At 31.6% G+C, this 17264-nt stretch overlaps 3 protein-coding genes and 1 pseudogene across 7 annotated transcripts; 2 read left to right on the forward strand and 2 right to left on the reverse strand.

Annotated features, from left to right (window-relative positions):
- The first annotated feature begins 1199 nt into the window (after positions 1–1199).
- LOC111426550 (fatty-acid amide hydrolase 2-A-like) lies at positions 1200–3085 on the forward strand. The gene is made up of 2 exons (XM_023061124.2): positions 1200–2385; positions 2435–3085. Exons 1-2 carry the CDS (start codon positions 1421–1423, stop codon positions 3012–3014), a joined length of 1545 nt encoding a protein of 514 aa, XP_022916892.1. The 5' UTR covers positions 1200–1420; the 3' UTR covers positions 3015–3085.
- On the reverse strand, positions 3013–5096 carry LOC111426756 (uncharacterized; annotated as a pseudogene).
- Positions 5080–12483, reverse strand: LOC111426551 (regulatory particle non-ATPase 7). Its single transcript, XM_023061125.2, has 6 exons — positions 12390–12483; positions 11732–11844; positions 6551–6775; positions 5818–6498; positions 5595–5763; positions 5080–5541 (listed from the first exon to the last, which is right to left on the reverse strand). Exons 3-6 carry the CDS (start codon positions 6693–6695, stop codon positions 5367–5369), a joined length of 1170 nt encoding a protein of 389 aa, XP_022916893.1. The 5' UTR covers positions 6696–6775; positions 11732–11844; positions 12390–12483; the 3' UTR covers positions 5080–5366.
- LOC111426549 (RNA exonuclease prage) lies at positions 9419–17174 on the forward strand. Of its 5 annotated transcripts, none has more exons than XM_023061123.2 (5): positions 11866–12280; positions 13280–13486; positions 16044–16454; positions 16518–16703; positions 16756–17174. In XM_023061123.2, exons 1-5 carry the CDS (start codon positions 12187–12189, stop codon positions 17151–17153), a joined length of 1296 nt encoding a protein of 431 aa, XP_022916891.1. In that variant the 5' UTR covers positions 11866–12186; the 3' UTR covers positions 17154–17174. The 5 variants fall into 5 exon arrangements, with proteins under 5 accessions (XP_022916889.2, XP_022916891.1, XP_022916888.2 ...); XM_023061122.2 differs by lacking the exon at positions 11866–12280 and adding an exon at positions 12592–13084; XM_023061121.2 differs by lacking the exons at positions 11866–12280; positions 16044–16454; positions 16518–16703; positions 16756–17174 and adding exons at positions 9419–9675; positions 13809–15476.
- The last annotated feature ends 90 nt before the right edge of the window (positions 17175–17264 follow it).

Consider the following 17264-nt stretch of genomic DNA (forward strand, 5'->3'; position numbering starts at 1 on the left):
TTTAGTTTTATTAATTTTATCGTTTTAATGTTAGTAATTATAAAAAAAGAATGACAAGTAACCTCATAATTCCTCCAATCAAATAATATTTAATAAAAATAAGTTTTTTTTGTGAATGAATTGGAATTAATTAATATTTCATAGAACCACAACAATGAGTGAAATTGAAGTTAATGAATGAGGAAAAGCACGAAACGCCCACACGTAACCGTACACCACGTTTAAAACCAATTTAGATCGTCCGATTATAAAACTGGACTTCGTGAAATTCTCTTCCTATTACCGACACAACTACAACGGCAGCTGGGTTGTTTTACAACTAGATCTCCAGGAAGTGCGCTATATTCGTGAATTGGTTGGCGTTAAATTTACCGAGAACGCCGTTGAGAATTTTAAATGAAAATGCCAACGCGATTCGTTCATTCATTGAGGAAATCGAACGCAAAAAGAATTCTTCGAATCGAATTAAGTCGGAAAAATGGAATTAATATAATTAATAATGTGTTAAATATCTTGGACGCATCTTGATTGTAGCCCAGGTGTTGAAACGTTTCCCTTTAAATATGGTGGAAATGAATTCCCGGAAGGTTTACTCCCCGTCGATTTGAGTTAACGTTAACGCCCCTTTCAAAACTAAGTTTCAAAACCGGAGAATTGAATCTCTCGGAAATTTACATAGAATTAAATAAGAATTAATGATCCTTAACTAATTATTGAAGTAAATATAAAAATAAGGCGAATTTGGAATCTAGTTAATTAATAATACGTGGAAATTTGATTAAAAGCGATTATTGTAAGGGTTGGGTTGTTTTTTTAAAACTTAACCGGTTGTTAGATGGAGGTAGAAACGCTGACTCAATGTCTGGTAATCTCACCTTCTAAGAAAAGATCTCGATTAAGATATAGGAGAAGAAAAAAGCAATTAAAAAGAGTTAATAATGAATAATTAAAGATTATTTTTAATTTTTTTTTTTAATTAACCCCAATATTAAATAATAAAATCTAAATAATAAAGCGCCATCTATCATTTAATAGCTGAATTAAAATAATTTTTACGGAATATTTTTAGGTTATATTTATTCCAAATAAAATTTTATTTAAATATTAATACGAATAATTACATTATTTATATTTAATTAACTCCAAAAATTCGTTTTAATTTATTTTATTATTTTTAGGTTAAGTAATTATTGATTTGCCTCCCCCCTCAAAATTGATTTTTTCCAATGACTCGCCTGTTTTCTCAATAACTCCTTCAAAACCATATTTATCTAACGATTAACACCATCTCCTAAGCCTATTCGTGTCTCCAAACCATTTTACGCTCCCCCACAATCATAGTATTAAGTAAAAACTTACATTTGAGTCACACCAACTATATTGACCACTTCTTCAAGTTTTCCATCTAAAAGTGATTAAAATGGGTTTAATTTATCGTGTTTACGCCTTGATTTGCACAATAATCGATCATTTAATCTATTGCGGATTTGGATTATACTTTAATTCAAAAAGAAAGTATATACCGAGTGTAAGCAATAAAATTTTATTGGAAAGTGCCACATCATTAGCTTTGAAAATAAGAAATAAAGAAATTAAATCGTTTTACGTCGTAGAATCGTTTATAAATCGAATTAAAGAGGTTAATCCAATCTTAAACGCGGTTGTAGATGAGCGATTTAATGAAGCTTTGAAGGAAGCGAAAAGAATCGATGAGAATATAGCTAATGGGGCCATTTCCCAAGAAGAATTTAATAAAAAACCTTTTTTGGGGGTCCCTTTTACGACAAAAGAAACGACTGCTTGTGAAGGATTGAGTTGGAGCTTTGGAATTATTTGCCGGAGACATATTAAATCAACTTTTGATGCAACAATTATAGAATTGATTAAAAATTCCGGTGGGATTCTATTGGCAGTTACAAATGTGCCCCAATTAAATTTATGGACCGAAACTTACAATCCCATTTACGGAGTTACAAATAACCCGTATAACACAACCAAAAACGTCGGTGGTTCCTCTGGAGGTGAAGCGAGCTTAATCGCAGCTTGTGGATCACCTTTCGGGTTAGGAACGGATATCGCGGGGTCAATTAGAATCCCGTGTTTTAGATGTGGCATTTTTGGGCATAAAACTTCCTCAGATATCATCACAACGAAAGGATTAACGTTTCGGGAAGGAACGGAAGGTCCCACAATGGTTGTATCTGGCCCAATGACGAAACACGCGCAAGATTTACTTCCTTTATTAAAAGTTTTAGTTGGAAAAAGCGATAAACTCTCGTTAGACGTTAAGGTTGAGATGAAAAAAATTAAAATTTTTTATATTAGTGAAATCGAAAGTTTTCTTTCGAGCCCAATCGGCCTCGAAATTAAATATGCTATTAAAAGGTACGTTTTCGATTAATTTAATTAAATAATTATGTAATTTTTGTTATAGGTGTGTGCAACATTTTGAGGAAATTTGTGAAAAGAAACCGGAAGAGATCGAGTTAAAAAATTTAGAATGTGGCTTTAAATTGTGGTCGTATATGATGACGAAAGAAAAATCTGACTTTAAATCGGATATAATGAACCGTAAAGACGAAGCGTTTTGGTTAGGCGAACTTTTCAAATACTTTTTGGGCAAATCGAAATTTAATTTTTACACGATTATGAATTTAATCAACGGGAAATTACCAAAACCTAAACCAGAATGGGGCGAAAAAGTTTTAAACGATTTAAAACAAAATCTTATCGCTCTATTAGGGACTAATAGCGTCCTTTTATTTCCTTCGGAAGCCTTTGCTGCGAATTATCATTACACTTCAACATTGAGGCCGTACAACATAACCCATTATGCTCTTTGGAGCGCGTTGAAATTCCCTGTGACTCAAGTACCATTAGGATTAAACGCGGAAGGGATGCCAATTGGGGTTCAAGTTGTTGGGGCACCATATCAAGATCATTTAACGATTGCGGTTGCTGTCGAATTAGAAAAAGTTTTTGGAGGTTATGTGGCGCCATTTCAAATAAATTAAATTGTTTTTATTACTATTTTATTTATTATAAGTTTTTAATTCATAAATAAAAATAATTGTTGCTAAAATTATTCCGACGAGCCAAAGTGCGAAAGCTCCTTCTAAGTGGGTTAACCCCAATTTAGTTTTAACATGTTTTGGGGTGTGTAGGGTTAAGCGTACCATGTTTTGGAGGTTCATATCAGAAGTTCTTACGGTGACCTGAAAGAAGTTTGGGTTTAATTAATTAAGTGATTGAAATTTTTAGGTTAACTTTGTATTCCCAGATATAAAACAACCCCGCTTGGGCTATCTCCAATATTAATCGATCGATTTTCGGCAATAAGATGGAATTTTTCCTCAGAATCATCGCGCAATGCTCCCAATCAACATCTTCTTCCATTAAGCGACGTTTTTGGATACCTTCCTTCGTGATGTATTTCCCAATTGCTAAACAACCTTAAAAGTTAACGGAGAAATTTTTATTTTTAGACTAAATTATTGAATTATACCCCCGTATAATCGTTCAACGGCAAATCCGTAATTTTCATCGTTGCTTTTAACTAACTCTTCATGATTTAGAGCTAGAAAGTTGTTCACTAATTTTTTGTAGGTTGGCTAAAAAGTAATTAATTAATTAAGGGGATGAATAAAACTTGGTTAAGTTACGTTTGGGTCATCGAATAATGCAGAAACCCACGCGATTGAGGTTGCGCCCCATTTTAAATCACGATTTGCTAAATCTTCAGCGTTTTGGATTAACCCTTTGTATCTACAACACAAATGTCAATTTTACGTTTAGTTTTTGTTGCGAACTTAATTTTTTTTTAATTAATTTATTTATTGAAATAATTAACTGATTAATTTACCTAGGAACAGTCATATTACTAGCTAATTCAGTGCTATATAAAAGCGCCACATAAAAACTTAATAATAACACTAAAACGAAGATACTTCTTGCTTTAATCGGAACCTTCGAAAGACCTTGCAACAAGAAAACTGCTTGAGTTAACATGAATGATTGGATTAAGTATTCTCTTTTATCTAATTTAGTTAAATCTTCTTTTCTAGAATAAAAATTTGTTATGGTGTTTGAGAAAAAGTTTATTTTTACAGTTTGTCGAAGATGATTGCGATGAAAATTGCTAAAATTGAGACTAAAAATGAAAAGAAAGTGATGATCCACATTTCGAAGGAGAAAGAGATGAAGGGGGTTATCCACCCCCCAATTTCACTCGGGGCTGGGGCTAAACATGTAATTCCTGACCGTAAAGCTGGTTTGGTGATGTCAAAGAAGTAATATGAACGCTCCCAAATGTATAAAGCCCCTAATCCGATGTCTCCTCGATCAATCGCAAGGTTTCCCAGCACCCCAAACCCCGTCCAATTATCGTAAACTTCCCCCCATTCCCCTTTCTCATCCACAATAAAAATTGGGGTTAAATTATATCTTTTAGCGAATTCTAAGCAAAATAAAACTTCTGTTCCATCATAATTAGCTAAAAACTAATTATGTATTAATTTCTAATTTAAAAATAAGACTAAACCTGGTATTGAGTATGGGGCGTAAGTAAAAGTAGCCAATTTAAGGTGTTTCCCCATTTGATTCGCTAATTTATCCCAAAACAAAAGATTTTGGTGCAAAAACGAATTGTTTCCTCCAAACCATCGATCGATTTCGATTATTTCTTTGCTACTGTTCCCAAATCCCACAAATTGATGGGTGTAAACCCCGAAAACATCCTCCAATTCCAATTTTTTAATAAAAACGACATCGGTCACAAAATCCAAACACTCCGACTCGAAAAAATCGCCAAATTCCTCCGATACGATTAAATATCGCCTCGAATTGAATCGATCCAAATTTAAACGGATCAAGAATTCTAAGTTTTCAAACGCTGTGCGGGGGGATTCGCTAAAAATTAAGATTCCCTGGCATCCGAAATGATTAAAAATTATTTCCTCTTCACCAATTGTTACGGTTACAACCGGTAAAGTTCCGTTATAAACGAATTCGGTGTTATTTAAGATTATTAAACAATTTGTGTTGGTAAAATAAGTTTTTAAAATAATGTTAAGCAATAAATTTAAATTGAAAAACATTTTTATTTAACTTAAGATGATCAGAGGCTTATATATCTTTATTTCCCTTACAAATTTGTTTGTATTTGCTCTACAACATTAAAATGATCAAAGAATTTTCCGCTTTTAATAAAAATTTAAAAAGTAATTTGAGATTGTAAACGTCAAAAATGACGTTTAATCGAGTTAACCTCAAATATGACATTTAATTAATTTAACCTAAAAAAAAAATAATTTTTAATAAACTCAAAATAATTTATTAAAAAATTCACAAAAAAAAATGTTATTTGATTAAATATTAATAACTCGCGATAATTTTTGGACGCGCTGTAATAATAAATCGCCTTGTTTTATTACAGAATTGAATTGGGCGTTCTTTAAATCGGGCCGATTAGTTTCAACGATGCCTCCGACGCGATCAATTTTGCAGTGTAATCTTCCTGAGGCGATAAATGTTGATAATTCCCTGAAAATAAATTAGAATAACGAAAAGTTTTGAGATATTTATGATATAGTTACTGATCGACGAAATCTTGTGATACATCGAAAGCTTCTGCCATGTATTGGAGAGTTAATGATCGATATGATTCTAAAAGTTGGGTGTAGGCTAAAATGCGCATCTCTCGGACGTAATAACGGTAATGGGGGTGAAGTAGATAATCTTTACGGAGAATTTCTTCAACTTTAGCTGAAAAAAATTAATTCAATTAATAAATTACTTAAATAAATTAAAATTAGTTACCTAAATTAATAAAGAATTCAGCATATTGGCAATTATACAAAGAAAAAAGGTAATCTTTAACAAATGGCTCTGAATGCAACACTTCCAAAATTTCCGATCCTTTTACAACCTTATCTCTCAATTGATTCCTTGGTAAGCTAATAATGCAGACGTAAACGGTGTACCTCACAAATGCTTTATAATCCATCAACTCGTACGAAGTAAATGTACTGACAGTCTCCAAAAATAAATTCGCAGCGTTTTTAAAGTCCCTCACCGACATGCAATAAACTCCTTGATAAACTTTTAATCGATTTCTACGATCCCAATCGCCCCCCTCCTCGATTAAAGCCTTCGCTTTATCGATATTCCTAGTAATGATGTCATGGTCCATAAAGAACAACCCAATTCGTATCATATAAAAAATAATATCAAGCCGGTGTCCCAAAGAAACCGTTTTATCATAAGCTTGACGAAACGTTGATATCGCATTCTCTTTGTCGCCGATTTTGCAGTAATACTCAGCTTTGCGTAGATACGCGTCTCTCACTTCCATTTCAGAGAGATTTTTTTCGGCGTCCTCAATCGTTTCGTTTAGCTTTACAATTTGTTCTTCATTACGGGTTTGCATTTGCTTTAGAAATGCTTGATCTAATTTCCAACCCGCGTCTTTGCAAACTAGTTCGTACCAAGGTGCCATATCTATAAGAATTAAATTAATAAGTGATTAACTAATTAAAATGAAGGGACTCACCGTCCTTTTTGATGGCTTCGGAGATTTTTGTGTGAACATTTCTATCGGAGCGATATTCCGGGAGAGTTAAAAGAAATTTGTATTGGGCCAGCTCCAAATTTGGGGTCTTTTCTAACCCTTGGTCTTCTAAATTTTCTAGCGGCATTCTTATTTGTGTTTTGATGCGAAATAAACCGACAAAGCAAACGAATTTGACGATTCACTCTTAGTTACAAAACTGTCAATCTAGGGGAAAATTAAGATTCTTTTTTTTTTGGTTGTTTATTAATAATTCGATTTTCGTTAATTCTAATTTAAATTAATTAATTTATTCAAATAAATAGTAATTTTATCATTAAAATGTGGATTTAGTAATAACTACAAACAAAGATTTAAATTGTTATTTAAAACTGAAGTTGGTTACGGATTTGAGACAAACAAATTTAAACATAACCTCAATTTTTATTTATTAATTTCAATATAACAATAAACGTTTTTTTAAAAACTTAATTTTAATTATTTATATTTTGGGTTTAAAATAACAATCAAAATCGTAACTTAATTCAAATTTAGACGAAATAAGTGAGAAAATTTTTATTTTTATAGTTGGTGTTAAAGAAGTTGCCTACATCTTACATCAACAATAAAATAGTTAAATATAGACTTAAATAATAAAATAGTAATAATTAATGCTGTTTTGATAGATAACGTCGTTTCAAAACAGGAAATCGATTCAAACTCATCTCCTAAAAAACGTTGTTTATTTAAACACAAAGTATTATTATCACAATGAGTTGTTTTTCGATTATGGTAATTTATTTTTAGCACTTTATATCTAAAAAAAAGATCAAACGATACTCGGGGACGTTGTTGTAGGTTAGGCTAAAGATAAAATTCGTCAAAGTAAGCATGAAGAGATTAATCTCAATTAATTTTTTGTATCAATTCGTTTTTGAGTGTATAGATATTCAAGAGGTGTGTGAGAGTGACGTTATTCCATTAATGCTTATTTTTCGTCTGGAGATTAAAAAAATTAATCGAAAACACGCTTCAAAAATAAAATCGGCGATTCAAAGAGGGTTGAATAATTTAAATTTAAGGCGATGACTCACCAAGCTGCTTTTGCTATTTTAGAAAAGTCTCTGACCTCTCCTTTCCGATTCAAGGCGCTTACCAAGCGACGCAGAGATAATTGTGTGCAAAATACTACACACACAAAGTAGTTGTACATTTTTATTTCATTTTAATTTCAAGGTGAACCCAGAAAACGATTATTTTAATACAATGGGTTCAATTTTTATTGATATTCAAGAGGGTTACACCGGAAAAGCATTTTAAACCGAATTCAAGGTGAAACTTAATAATTAAATCATCAAACGTTAACGTTTCACAAACGTCAAATTTGTTTGTACCGAAACCCTGTGATTGGTCGAATTAAACAAAGCGTCAATTTAATTTAAAAATTATTTTAATATTATTTAATTTAAATAAAGTGTTAATGAAAGTCGTTGGGGATTAAAATTAAGGTGTGACGCGCAATAAAAAATATTACGTTCGATTCGATTACGTAAATTGAATTTCATTTTCATTTTTAATTACCCGCGCGTAATATTATTTCTACGATTGCGTCTAATGATTGTATTTAATCGATATATTTAATAACTGCACTTAATTAATCGTGTATTAATAACAATTATTTAAATGTTTATTAAATTTAAAAAGCGGAAGTCGAATCACAAGGAGTTTCGATACAAACAAATCTGACGTTTATGTCAATTTTTAGCTTTCATAAAAATCATTTACAATTTTTACCCAATTAATGCGTTAAATGGTTTTAAACTAAAAACGTTGAAATTTATACATTATTTTGAAAAATCTAACAAATCAAAATCGGGTAAGCATTAAATTAAATTAATAACCGGAAGTTGATGTCCATCTTTTTAATTCGACCAATCACGGAGAGTCTTGATACAAACAAATTTGACGTTTATAAAACGTCAAACTTTTTAAGCGTCCTCGCAAATAATTTAATTTCTTTAATTTTTAGCCGATATATGAAGTTATTTGGTTATATTTTTCACATTACTCGGGGTTTTAACGATAAATCTAATCTAAAAATTGTGTTAGTATTAAATTAAATATTATTTTTTTTCCGTCATAATTTTTCCAGGAGAATTTAAAACATTTATTAAAAATAAACTTCGTCCCCGGATGCTTGGGATTATTACTGCAAAAAAGGAGATGTTTACGTAATAGAAAATACCGTTTTAAGAAAATAAACGGGTTCGCGACGAACCTATTTTCTTTTACAACGTGGATGATTACGTGACTTAAACAAACAACGTTATAGTTGTTGTCGTCGCCATCGAAGACGTTTCGAAAACGAAATCGAAACCGCTCTTGGATAATTTTGCGTAACGCAGGATGTTCCATTCTTTTTAAGGCTTAAAACCGTTCTAAACCGAAATTGAACCAAGAAAAGGTATCCTTTTTTGTTTAATTTAGTTTCTAAATCACGCAAAAAACGGTTTGAAGGTCGAAGAAAGTAAATTTTAGGTCCCGTTTTCACCTCTCAAGAGAAAGAGAGATAAAATCTCCTTTCACATAAGCATATTTTTTTTTGAATAAAAGTAGTTTGGCGAAATTATATCGCGAACTTTCTCCGGAGCCCAAGAAAGACTTGAAATCGACTCGTTTACGCAACGTTTTTTTTTCTTTGAGGGGAATTTCTTGACCTCAGCCTTATTTCGAACTTTCTTTAGAAATAACCAAGAAATGACGTCATTTTTAAAGTGATTCATGGAGAGTTATTTATAATTTTAATCTAATTTAACCTAATTTTTCTGCTTTAATTAGGTGATTAAAGAATCGTTAGAAGATGAGTTCGATTAGGCCGTTTTTGGGGCGTTTTTGTTGGGTTAACCTTGAAGAAATGCAAACTCGGCTATCTACTCGGTGTTATCATTGCGAAAAAAAGAGTCAAAGCAAAACAATAACAAAGAACGCCTCTTCTTTTGTGCGTTTTTTCATGGACGAACTTAAATAAAAAGAAAGAGTAAAAAAGAATCAGTTGTGTGAACAAAACTGGTCGAGGAGATTCGTTTTAGTTAATATTAAACGAATCTTGTTGAGTTTAGTTTTTTTTGGTAAGTTGGAAGCGTTACGCAATATTTATTGTGTATTACCACGTTTTGAAGTTTGATTCGCCTTTTTCGCAACTCAATCGATAAATTAACGACACGCGGCGTTTCTATAGAGTTTTTCTGATAGCGCAATCACAAGATGCGTCACAAGTTGTTGTTTTGACTACTATACCTCGGTTAATTAATTAAATAAAAATTGGAACGGAATTAACACAAAAAAGAGAATTAAATTTGAAACCTTTTTCTTATCTTTTAAATAAACCCGTTTTATTGTTTGTTTTGTATAAGATACAGTGAACTGGCGGTATGTTTTATTCATTTATTCCTTTATAAATAATAGTAAATAAGAATTAGTAGGAAATTGAGAAAAACATGTTGCTCGTGGCTTATGTTGAAAAACAAACCAATAAATAAAAAATTTTTGCAACATTTTCAGACAAAGAAATGTTTTATTTCGTTATTTTTTTAAAAATTATTTGAAATATTAGATAACGACATAAAGAACAATAGGAATTACTTGATACCAATAGGTTTTTTTCAACAATTGTTTAAAAACGACACAATGTGATAATTTGAAGGATATCAAAAAAAAAAAACTTATCGAAAATGTAATCAATAAAATCGATTCCTATTTAACGCTTTTAAAAAAATATTGAAATCTCGTTTTGTGGGCAGACGACAAAAACAATTTTAAAATACCTTAATATTTGGTTATTTTATAGGGGTATTGTTTCTCGGATTGCATCATTCTTATTTTTCTGAAGTTATTTTTAAATAATTTAAAATTTGATAAAAATAAATGTTAAAAACATTAACGTCAAATGAAACGTCAAAAATGAAATGTGTCTGTTGCTAATTTCATGCTATTTACATCGAAATCGACGCCAATGTGAAGTAGTGACATAACTTCAAAAAAAATTATAAATAGTTTTAAATAAAATGTGAATTTAAAAATGGGTGTGGTTAATACGAAAATTATTAGAATTGATGGGATTATTTCGGAAAAAATTAAATTAATTATGAAGTTGATAAGATTGGATGAAAAAATTAAATGTGAATGATTTTTTGGATGGAAAAAATCCAAAACTATTGAGATAATTACTAAAATAATCAATTGAAAGTCGCGAAATAATCAGTTAAAAAATGAAATTGAGGTTAAAAAGCCATCAAGATCTAATTAGAAACATTGAAATAGTATCGTCAAAAATCTATTAATAGAGATATCAAGAATAATTAAGGTACCAATTCTAACGCCTCGGCCGCAAGCAACCTCTGTTTAATTAAATGATATGATACTCTTTTTTAATTCTTTTTTTTTTAAACATTTATATAATTATACTATTTTAAACATTTTAACGAAATAAAAATTAATTTATAAAGAAAATTTTCATACAAAAAAAATATTTACGCGTTTAATTAAAAACAACAAACCTCAAGGTGAAAAAAAATCACCCATCATCAATTCAAAGTGTTTTAAAATAAAAAAAAATACGTTTTAAATTAACTATAATTAGAACCGGTGATATTCGAAACTATTTTAAGTAATAATCAATTCAGATAGTTGTTTTCGTAGACTGTTTTCTTGTTAAATACGGTTACTGAATAATAAGTTAAAACATTTTTGAGATAACACTTTTTCAGTAAACACTTTTAAAATAACTTTTTTTTCGAATTGCTGCGTGATTCAAGGAGGGTTAAAAAACTGACATTGTAACACTTTAAAGACTTGAACTAACGGTCTACAAACTGGTCAACGACATGCACAATTCCGCATTTACGCGGAAACCGTTCGACCTTCTTTCAAATCGAGACAAGAAAGTCAAGCTTAAAATCACCTTCCTGGTTGTTCACGGGATTTATTTAAACTATAAAAATTGCATTTCCGTTATTTCTCGTTTCAAATAAATAAATAACGCGTTAATAATAAGTGGTTTTTTTAATTAAAAAATTATAACCTAAAAATAATTTCATGTTAAATTGTAAACGTCAAAATTTTGAGGTTATAAATTTTTTTTCTTTAACTAAATAAAACTATGTTGCTTCTTTATCTTTTACTTACTTTTTGGCGTTAGTTCAAGTTGTCTTCAGTCCAAGAAAAACTAAATGTGTCCCGTTTCAAAATTAGAACGACGTTGACGTTAAACGAAAATTCGTTTCAATGCACTTTTAATTCTGAAAGTTAAAAAAATTAAATTAATTTTTTCGCATTTAATTAATTTAGTCATTTAAAATTGCAAAATGTACTTTTTTAAATCCACTTTGTAAAAGATTAGATATCAAATATTGGTAAATAACGTTATTTACATAAATAATTCAATCCAGTACATATAAAGACCAGGGAACAAAACAATTAATCAATCATTCCTCGATACACCTTTAAGAAATAATTTTGTGTTTTACGTAGTGATTAAATTGTGATTATTATAAACGGAATTCCACAAAGAATTATTGTCGTTTCCTTTTTAATATAATTCCAAGAAAACCCGATGATTCAACGGCTGATAAACCCCGTTAATGATTCCGGGAGTTTTAACACACGATAATATAACCAATATGATTTCATCAATCGTGTTCAAACCGTTTTCGTCCGCGACAAGTGATATACAAGGTAAATTTTTATTATTTAAGTTAAATCTAAAAAAAATTAATAAAAACATAACCTCAATTAAAAAGGAAAAAACATAAATACATTTAAATTTAAACTTAATTGTTTTAACCTCGATGATGGGATTTTCGAAAATCTAATTAGAAGCATCCTCTTGGTTCTTTTCGTCTTGATTTCGTAAGAAAAGTGGGGAAATTATCTCCTTTTCGAGGATTCCACATTAAACGTCATTTTCACATTTTTAACTGTCACGTATAGGTGGCGTTTAAAACGTTATTCTAACCTTTATAACTTGGCCGGATTTTGCCTTGGAGAAACAGTTCGAAAATAACTTCTAAACGTTAAACAAGTAGGAATTCTTTTTTGATTTATTTTCGTAAATTCATTCGCGTTCTTCGCTTTAAATAAGAAAGGAGAAACGCGTCTTAATAGGATGAATTTAATCGATAAAAATTCAAAAAAACAAATTGTCATTTGTATTTCGCGCCAAATCGAGCCGCCGACAGCACTTTTCGACGAATCGCGTGCTTTTCAAGAATTAGCGGTGTTGTTCAGAGCGCGATTCGGTTACAGTGTTTACGGTTGATGGGGTGATTCGTTTTTTTTTAGAATTCATCAATTTTTTCACTTATTAAAGAGAAAAAATATATTTAATAAAAAAGATGAGTGAGAACGGTTCGGTCGAGCTGTTATTGCCGTCGTTGGTGGTCGCTGTCGTCGTCGGGGCCGCGTTTCTTCTATTACGGTACGTTTTAAGTGTCGTGCAAAACGCGAATCCGGACGAGGTACCGAGAAAAATCGAGAAAAGTAAGTTGTCAATTAGAATTTGACGCGAAATTTAATTAATCGGTCACGTGGCGAACACCTTTTTATTTTAATGTCAATTACAACAGCACACGTGCGAATTGAAGGTTATGTTAATAACATAACCTTCAAAAAATTAACCTCCAATTTTGACGTTTTTGACGTTTAATTATAATCTTTTTAATTTTTGATTTACAGATGCTAAGGAAGTTTCTGACCAAAAGAGACAGTCGCAAACGCATATTGTGTCTAATAAAAAAAAGAAAACCATCGATAATCGTTTGGGGAGGAACGATAAAACTTTTACTGATAAATGGTTAAAAACTTCCATGAAAGGACACACTGGACAAGTTTTAGATATGGATTATTCCAGCAATGGGAGATTGTTGGCATCGTGTTCAGACGGTTAGTATTAATTAAATTAATAAAAACAGGGAGGGTTAATTTCGTCCAGGTTAAAATTACAGATTTCTGTAAATAAATTAGAAATTAATCGCTAGGTGGCGAAATATCTTCAATTATTCATAATTACATCAGAAAATGTCGTTTAAGATAACGAAATATCTTAGGAATAATTAATAATGACACGAAATAAAAATAAAATGTGGTTAAGTAGCGGGTTTCTTATCTTATTTTTCTAATAAAACTAGGTTATAAACACTTACACGCAAAAAAACTAAGTAAAAAGATTAAAGGAGAGACTAAAAGTTTCTATTTTTTAATTCAGAAGATGACTCCGCATCGAAAACTTCAATTTCCACTGACGGAGACAGCAACCTCTCGTCAGAATACCTCGAGGAAGAGGAGGATCAAGAAAAAAAGCAAGACGTGAAGCCGCAATTAAGTAGAAGACAAAGGAAGAATCGGAAACGCGACGAAAACGCATCCCCGGTCTTGAAGAGCAATAAAGCGAGGGGAAAAAAGTCGATAGAAAAGAATTTTAAGCACGAACCATCCCTTTTTTATGAAAAACTTGGTGTTCCCGACGTTGATTTGACCTCATTTCTTCATTCATACCTTTTAAGTACCGAGCAAATGTTAGCGTTGGGTTATCCGATGGATAGTAGCCAAGATCCCGGGAAAGTAATTATTTTTAAGGGGAATATGGGGGGATTTTGGGGGAAAAACGATAACAATAAAAAGAAAAAAACATTTTTTGATGTTAACGCCAAGGAATTTTACCCGAGGAGTTACACAAAAAAAGAGATCAACGAAGATAGCGGAAGAGACTCGGGAAATTCGTCCGAGTGCGAAGAAGATGTCAAGAGCAACCCCAAAATCGAAGAAAATTACATTTATAACTCGATTTTAGAGCGGAGCGAATTAATTTCTATTTATAACAAAAAGGAAGTGAGAAATAACAAAAAAAATTGTTGCCGATGCGGGGACGATTTTTATTTGAACCCGGAAGACTCCGGGTACATCACCCAAGAGCCTTGCACGTATCATTGGGGAAAATTAACGATGTTTCACCCAACGTCGTTGGGTGTTTTAAAGTATCAGTGTTGCGGCGGTTTCGAAGGGAGTCAAGGGTGCACGCAGGGTAAATTACACGTTTGGACCGGAATTAATGCGGGTGTAAACGGACCTTTCGATAACTATGTTAAAACGAAACCTCGAAAAACGACCCCACCCGGTGGGAACACCGGCGCATACGCGATTGATTGCGAAATGTGCTTCACCGTAAAAGGGATGGAGCTGGTTAAAGTGACGGTAATCGGTTGTGATGGACGTTTAGTGTACGATACATTTGTTAAACCTGAAATGAATGTTGTTGATTATAACAGTCGATTTTCCGGAATTACAGCGAAGGATTTAAATAAGAAAAAAAATCCGAAAAGTTTACGGGAAGTCCAAAATGATTTGATGGGGTTTATATTTTCAGATACGATTCTTATCGGGCATGGATTAGAAAATGATTTGAGGGTGTTGAAGATTTTGCACCCGACGGTTGTTGATACAGCCGTTGCATTCCCACATCGAAACGGGTTGCCTTATCGTAGATCATTGAAACAGTTAGCCTCGTGCTTTTTAAAACGAGACATCCAAACTAATTCGGAAGGCCACGATAGCTTCGAGGATGCGAGGGCTTGCATCGATTTGATGTTGATGAGGATCGGAAGGGATTTCCAATCAATTCTCCAACATTCTTATCAACTCTAATAAAATAAAAAAAGGAAAAAAATGATCTTATTAAAAAAAAGAGTTCCTCATTATCAATAGGATTATTTTTTTTATATTTAATCTTAAGAGTGCGTTATTTAAACGGTGGGGTAAACAGCTAAGAATCGAATCTCTCCGGGTTTATTCCTGTTTGCGTCCGCTTTAAAATAGACTGATGTAGTACAAAATAAAAATACACTTTTGTTACTAGTATTAAAGAAACTTAATTTAATTTGTATCGTTTTTTTATTCGTGATACTCTCGAAACGAAGTGCCTTAAATAAAACTCGTTGTAAACTTAAATAAATTGGTTTCTCTTAAATTAATAACCTTGGTTTCAAAATAAAATTGTGTTAATCAGAAAAAATTAACACCTCAAAAAGAAAGTTTTTTTGAATAAAATTGGCGCTAATTACTTAAATATAGAGGGAATCGAAGGACTTTTTGATACTAAAGAGGTGAAGTTTGATGAAGCAAATACATAAAAAACCAAAAACGAAGAGAAAGTAGAAAGTAGAAATTGTTAGATTAAACTTTTTTGTGAAAGCTGATTTAAAAATTAAGAAACGTCAAAATTGACGTTTAAATTAATTATAACCTCAATCTTTCAAATCGACTAAATAATCCCTTATGATTAATTAAAACGATATTTTAAAACAAATTTGATCTAATCAATTAATTTAATTTTAAATAAATCATTATTTAAATTTTTTAAAAATCTAAATATCAAAAAAATATTTGTTAGAGGTTATATAAATCGTGACACAATTAATTTGATTAATTTATTTATTTGTTTCAGATCGAACGGTTATTTTATGGGACATCAAAGATATTAACCAAAAAGACCGAAAATCTCTCCGAGTCAACATCGAGTTTGATTACCCCACCTTCGTTAAATGGAGCCCCGATAACAAGGCGTTCTTAATAACGAAATACAACGAAAACACAGTTGAGGTTTATAAATTAGAGAAGAAAAAGGATGGCTGGTTGTCCCAACCGAGTAAAGCGGCGACTTTCGATAAAAATCACAATGAGGACATCATTGCGATGGATATAGCCCAAAACGGAAAATTCATCATGACGTGCTCCAAAAAGAATCAATTAATAGTTTGGAATTTAAAGGGGCAAATCATGGGGCAAGTCGATACTTATTTAATGTACACGAATCAAGCCAAAATCACACCTTGCTCGAAATTTATTGTTTCTTGCGGTAAATTTAAATTTTATGTATGCAACCCAATATACGCCAAGACAATTTATTTTTTTTTTTTAGGTTTTGCCCCCGATGTAAAAGTTTGGGAGGTAATTTGTAATAAATCGGGTGAAGTGCAAGATGTGCAAAGAGTTTTTGAGCTTTGCGGGCATAAATCGGAAGTTTACGACGTTTCTTTCGATACGGATACTTCCCACATAACCTCTATCTCGAAAGATGGAACTTGGAAATTATTCGATACGAAAAGTAAATGTTGAAGCAATTAAACACCAATTTAATAAATTTATTTATTTTCAAGTTGATTATAAAAAAGGAGAAGATCCCCATTTGAAATCAACGGGGCAACACAACCATAATGGACCGTCAAAAATAACTTTATCTCCCGATGCCGAGGTCGTTGTGGTCAGCTCGATGAGTTCCTTATATTTTTATTCGAGTAAATCGGGTGTTTTGGATCGATTGATTGAGAATGTTTACGCTGGTGATGTGACGAATATGTTCTTTGAGCCGGCCGGGAAATTCTTATTTACTTCTGGCGATAAACAAGTTAGGGTTTTTCATAACGTTACAGGTTACAAACAAGGAATTTTGACAGCAAAAGAGAAATTAAAAAGCAACCAAACTTCCGCAACCAAAGAACGCTTGGAAAAATTAATCCAAGATAATCAAAGGATCATCAATGAAATTGAAAATTAAAAATAAATTTTTTAATACTAATTTTTTGTTGTTGGTTATGCAACCCAATTTACACCTTTCTAATTTTAATTTAATTCAATAATATTTTTTTATGATTTCAAATTAATTTCT

This window comes from Onthophagus taurus, chromosome 5 (genome assembly GCF_036711975.1).
Source record: "Onthophagus taurus isolate NC chromosome 5, IU_Otau_3.0, whole genome shotgun sequence".
Taxonomy (NCBI): Eukaryota; Metazoa; Arthropoda; class Insecta; order Coleoptera; family Scarabaeidae; genus Onthophagus; species Onthophagus taurus.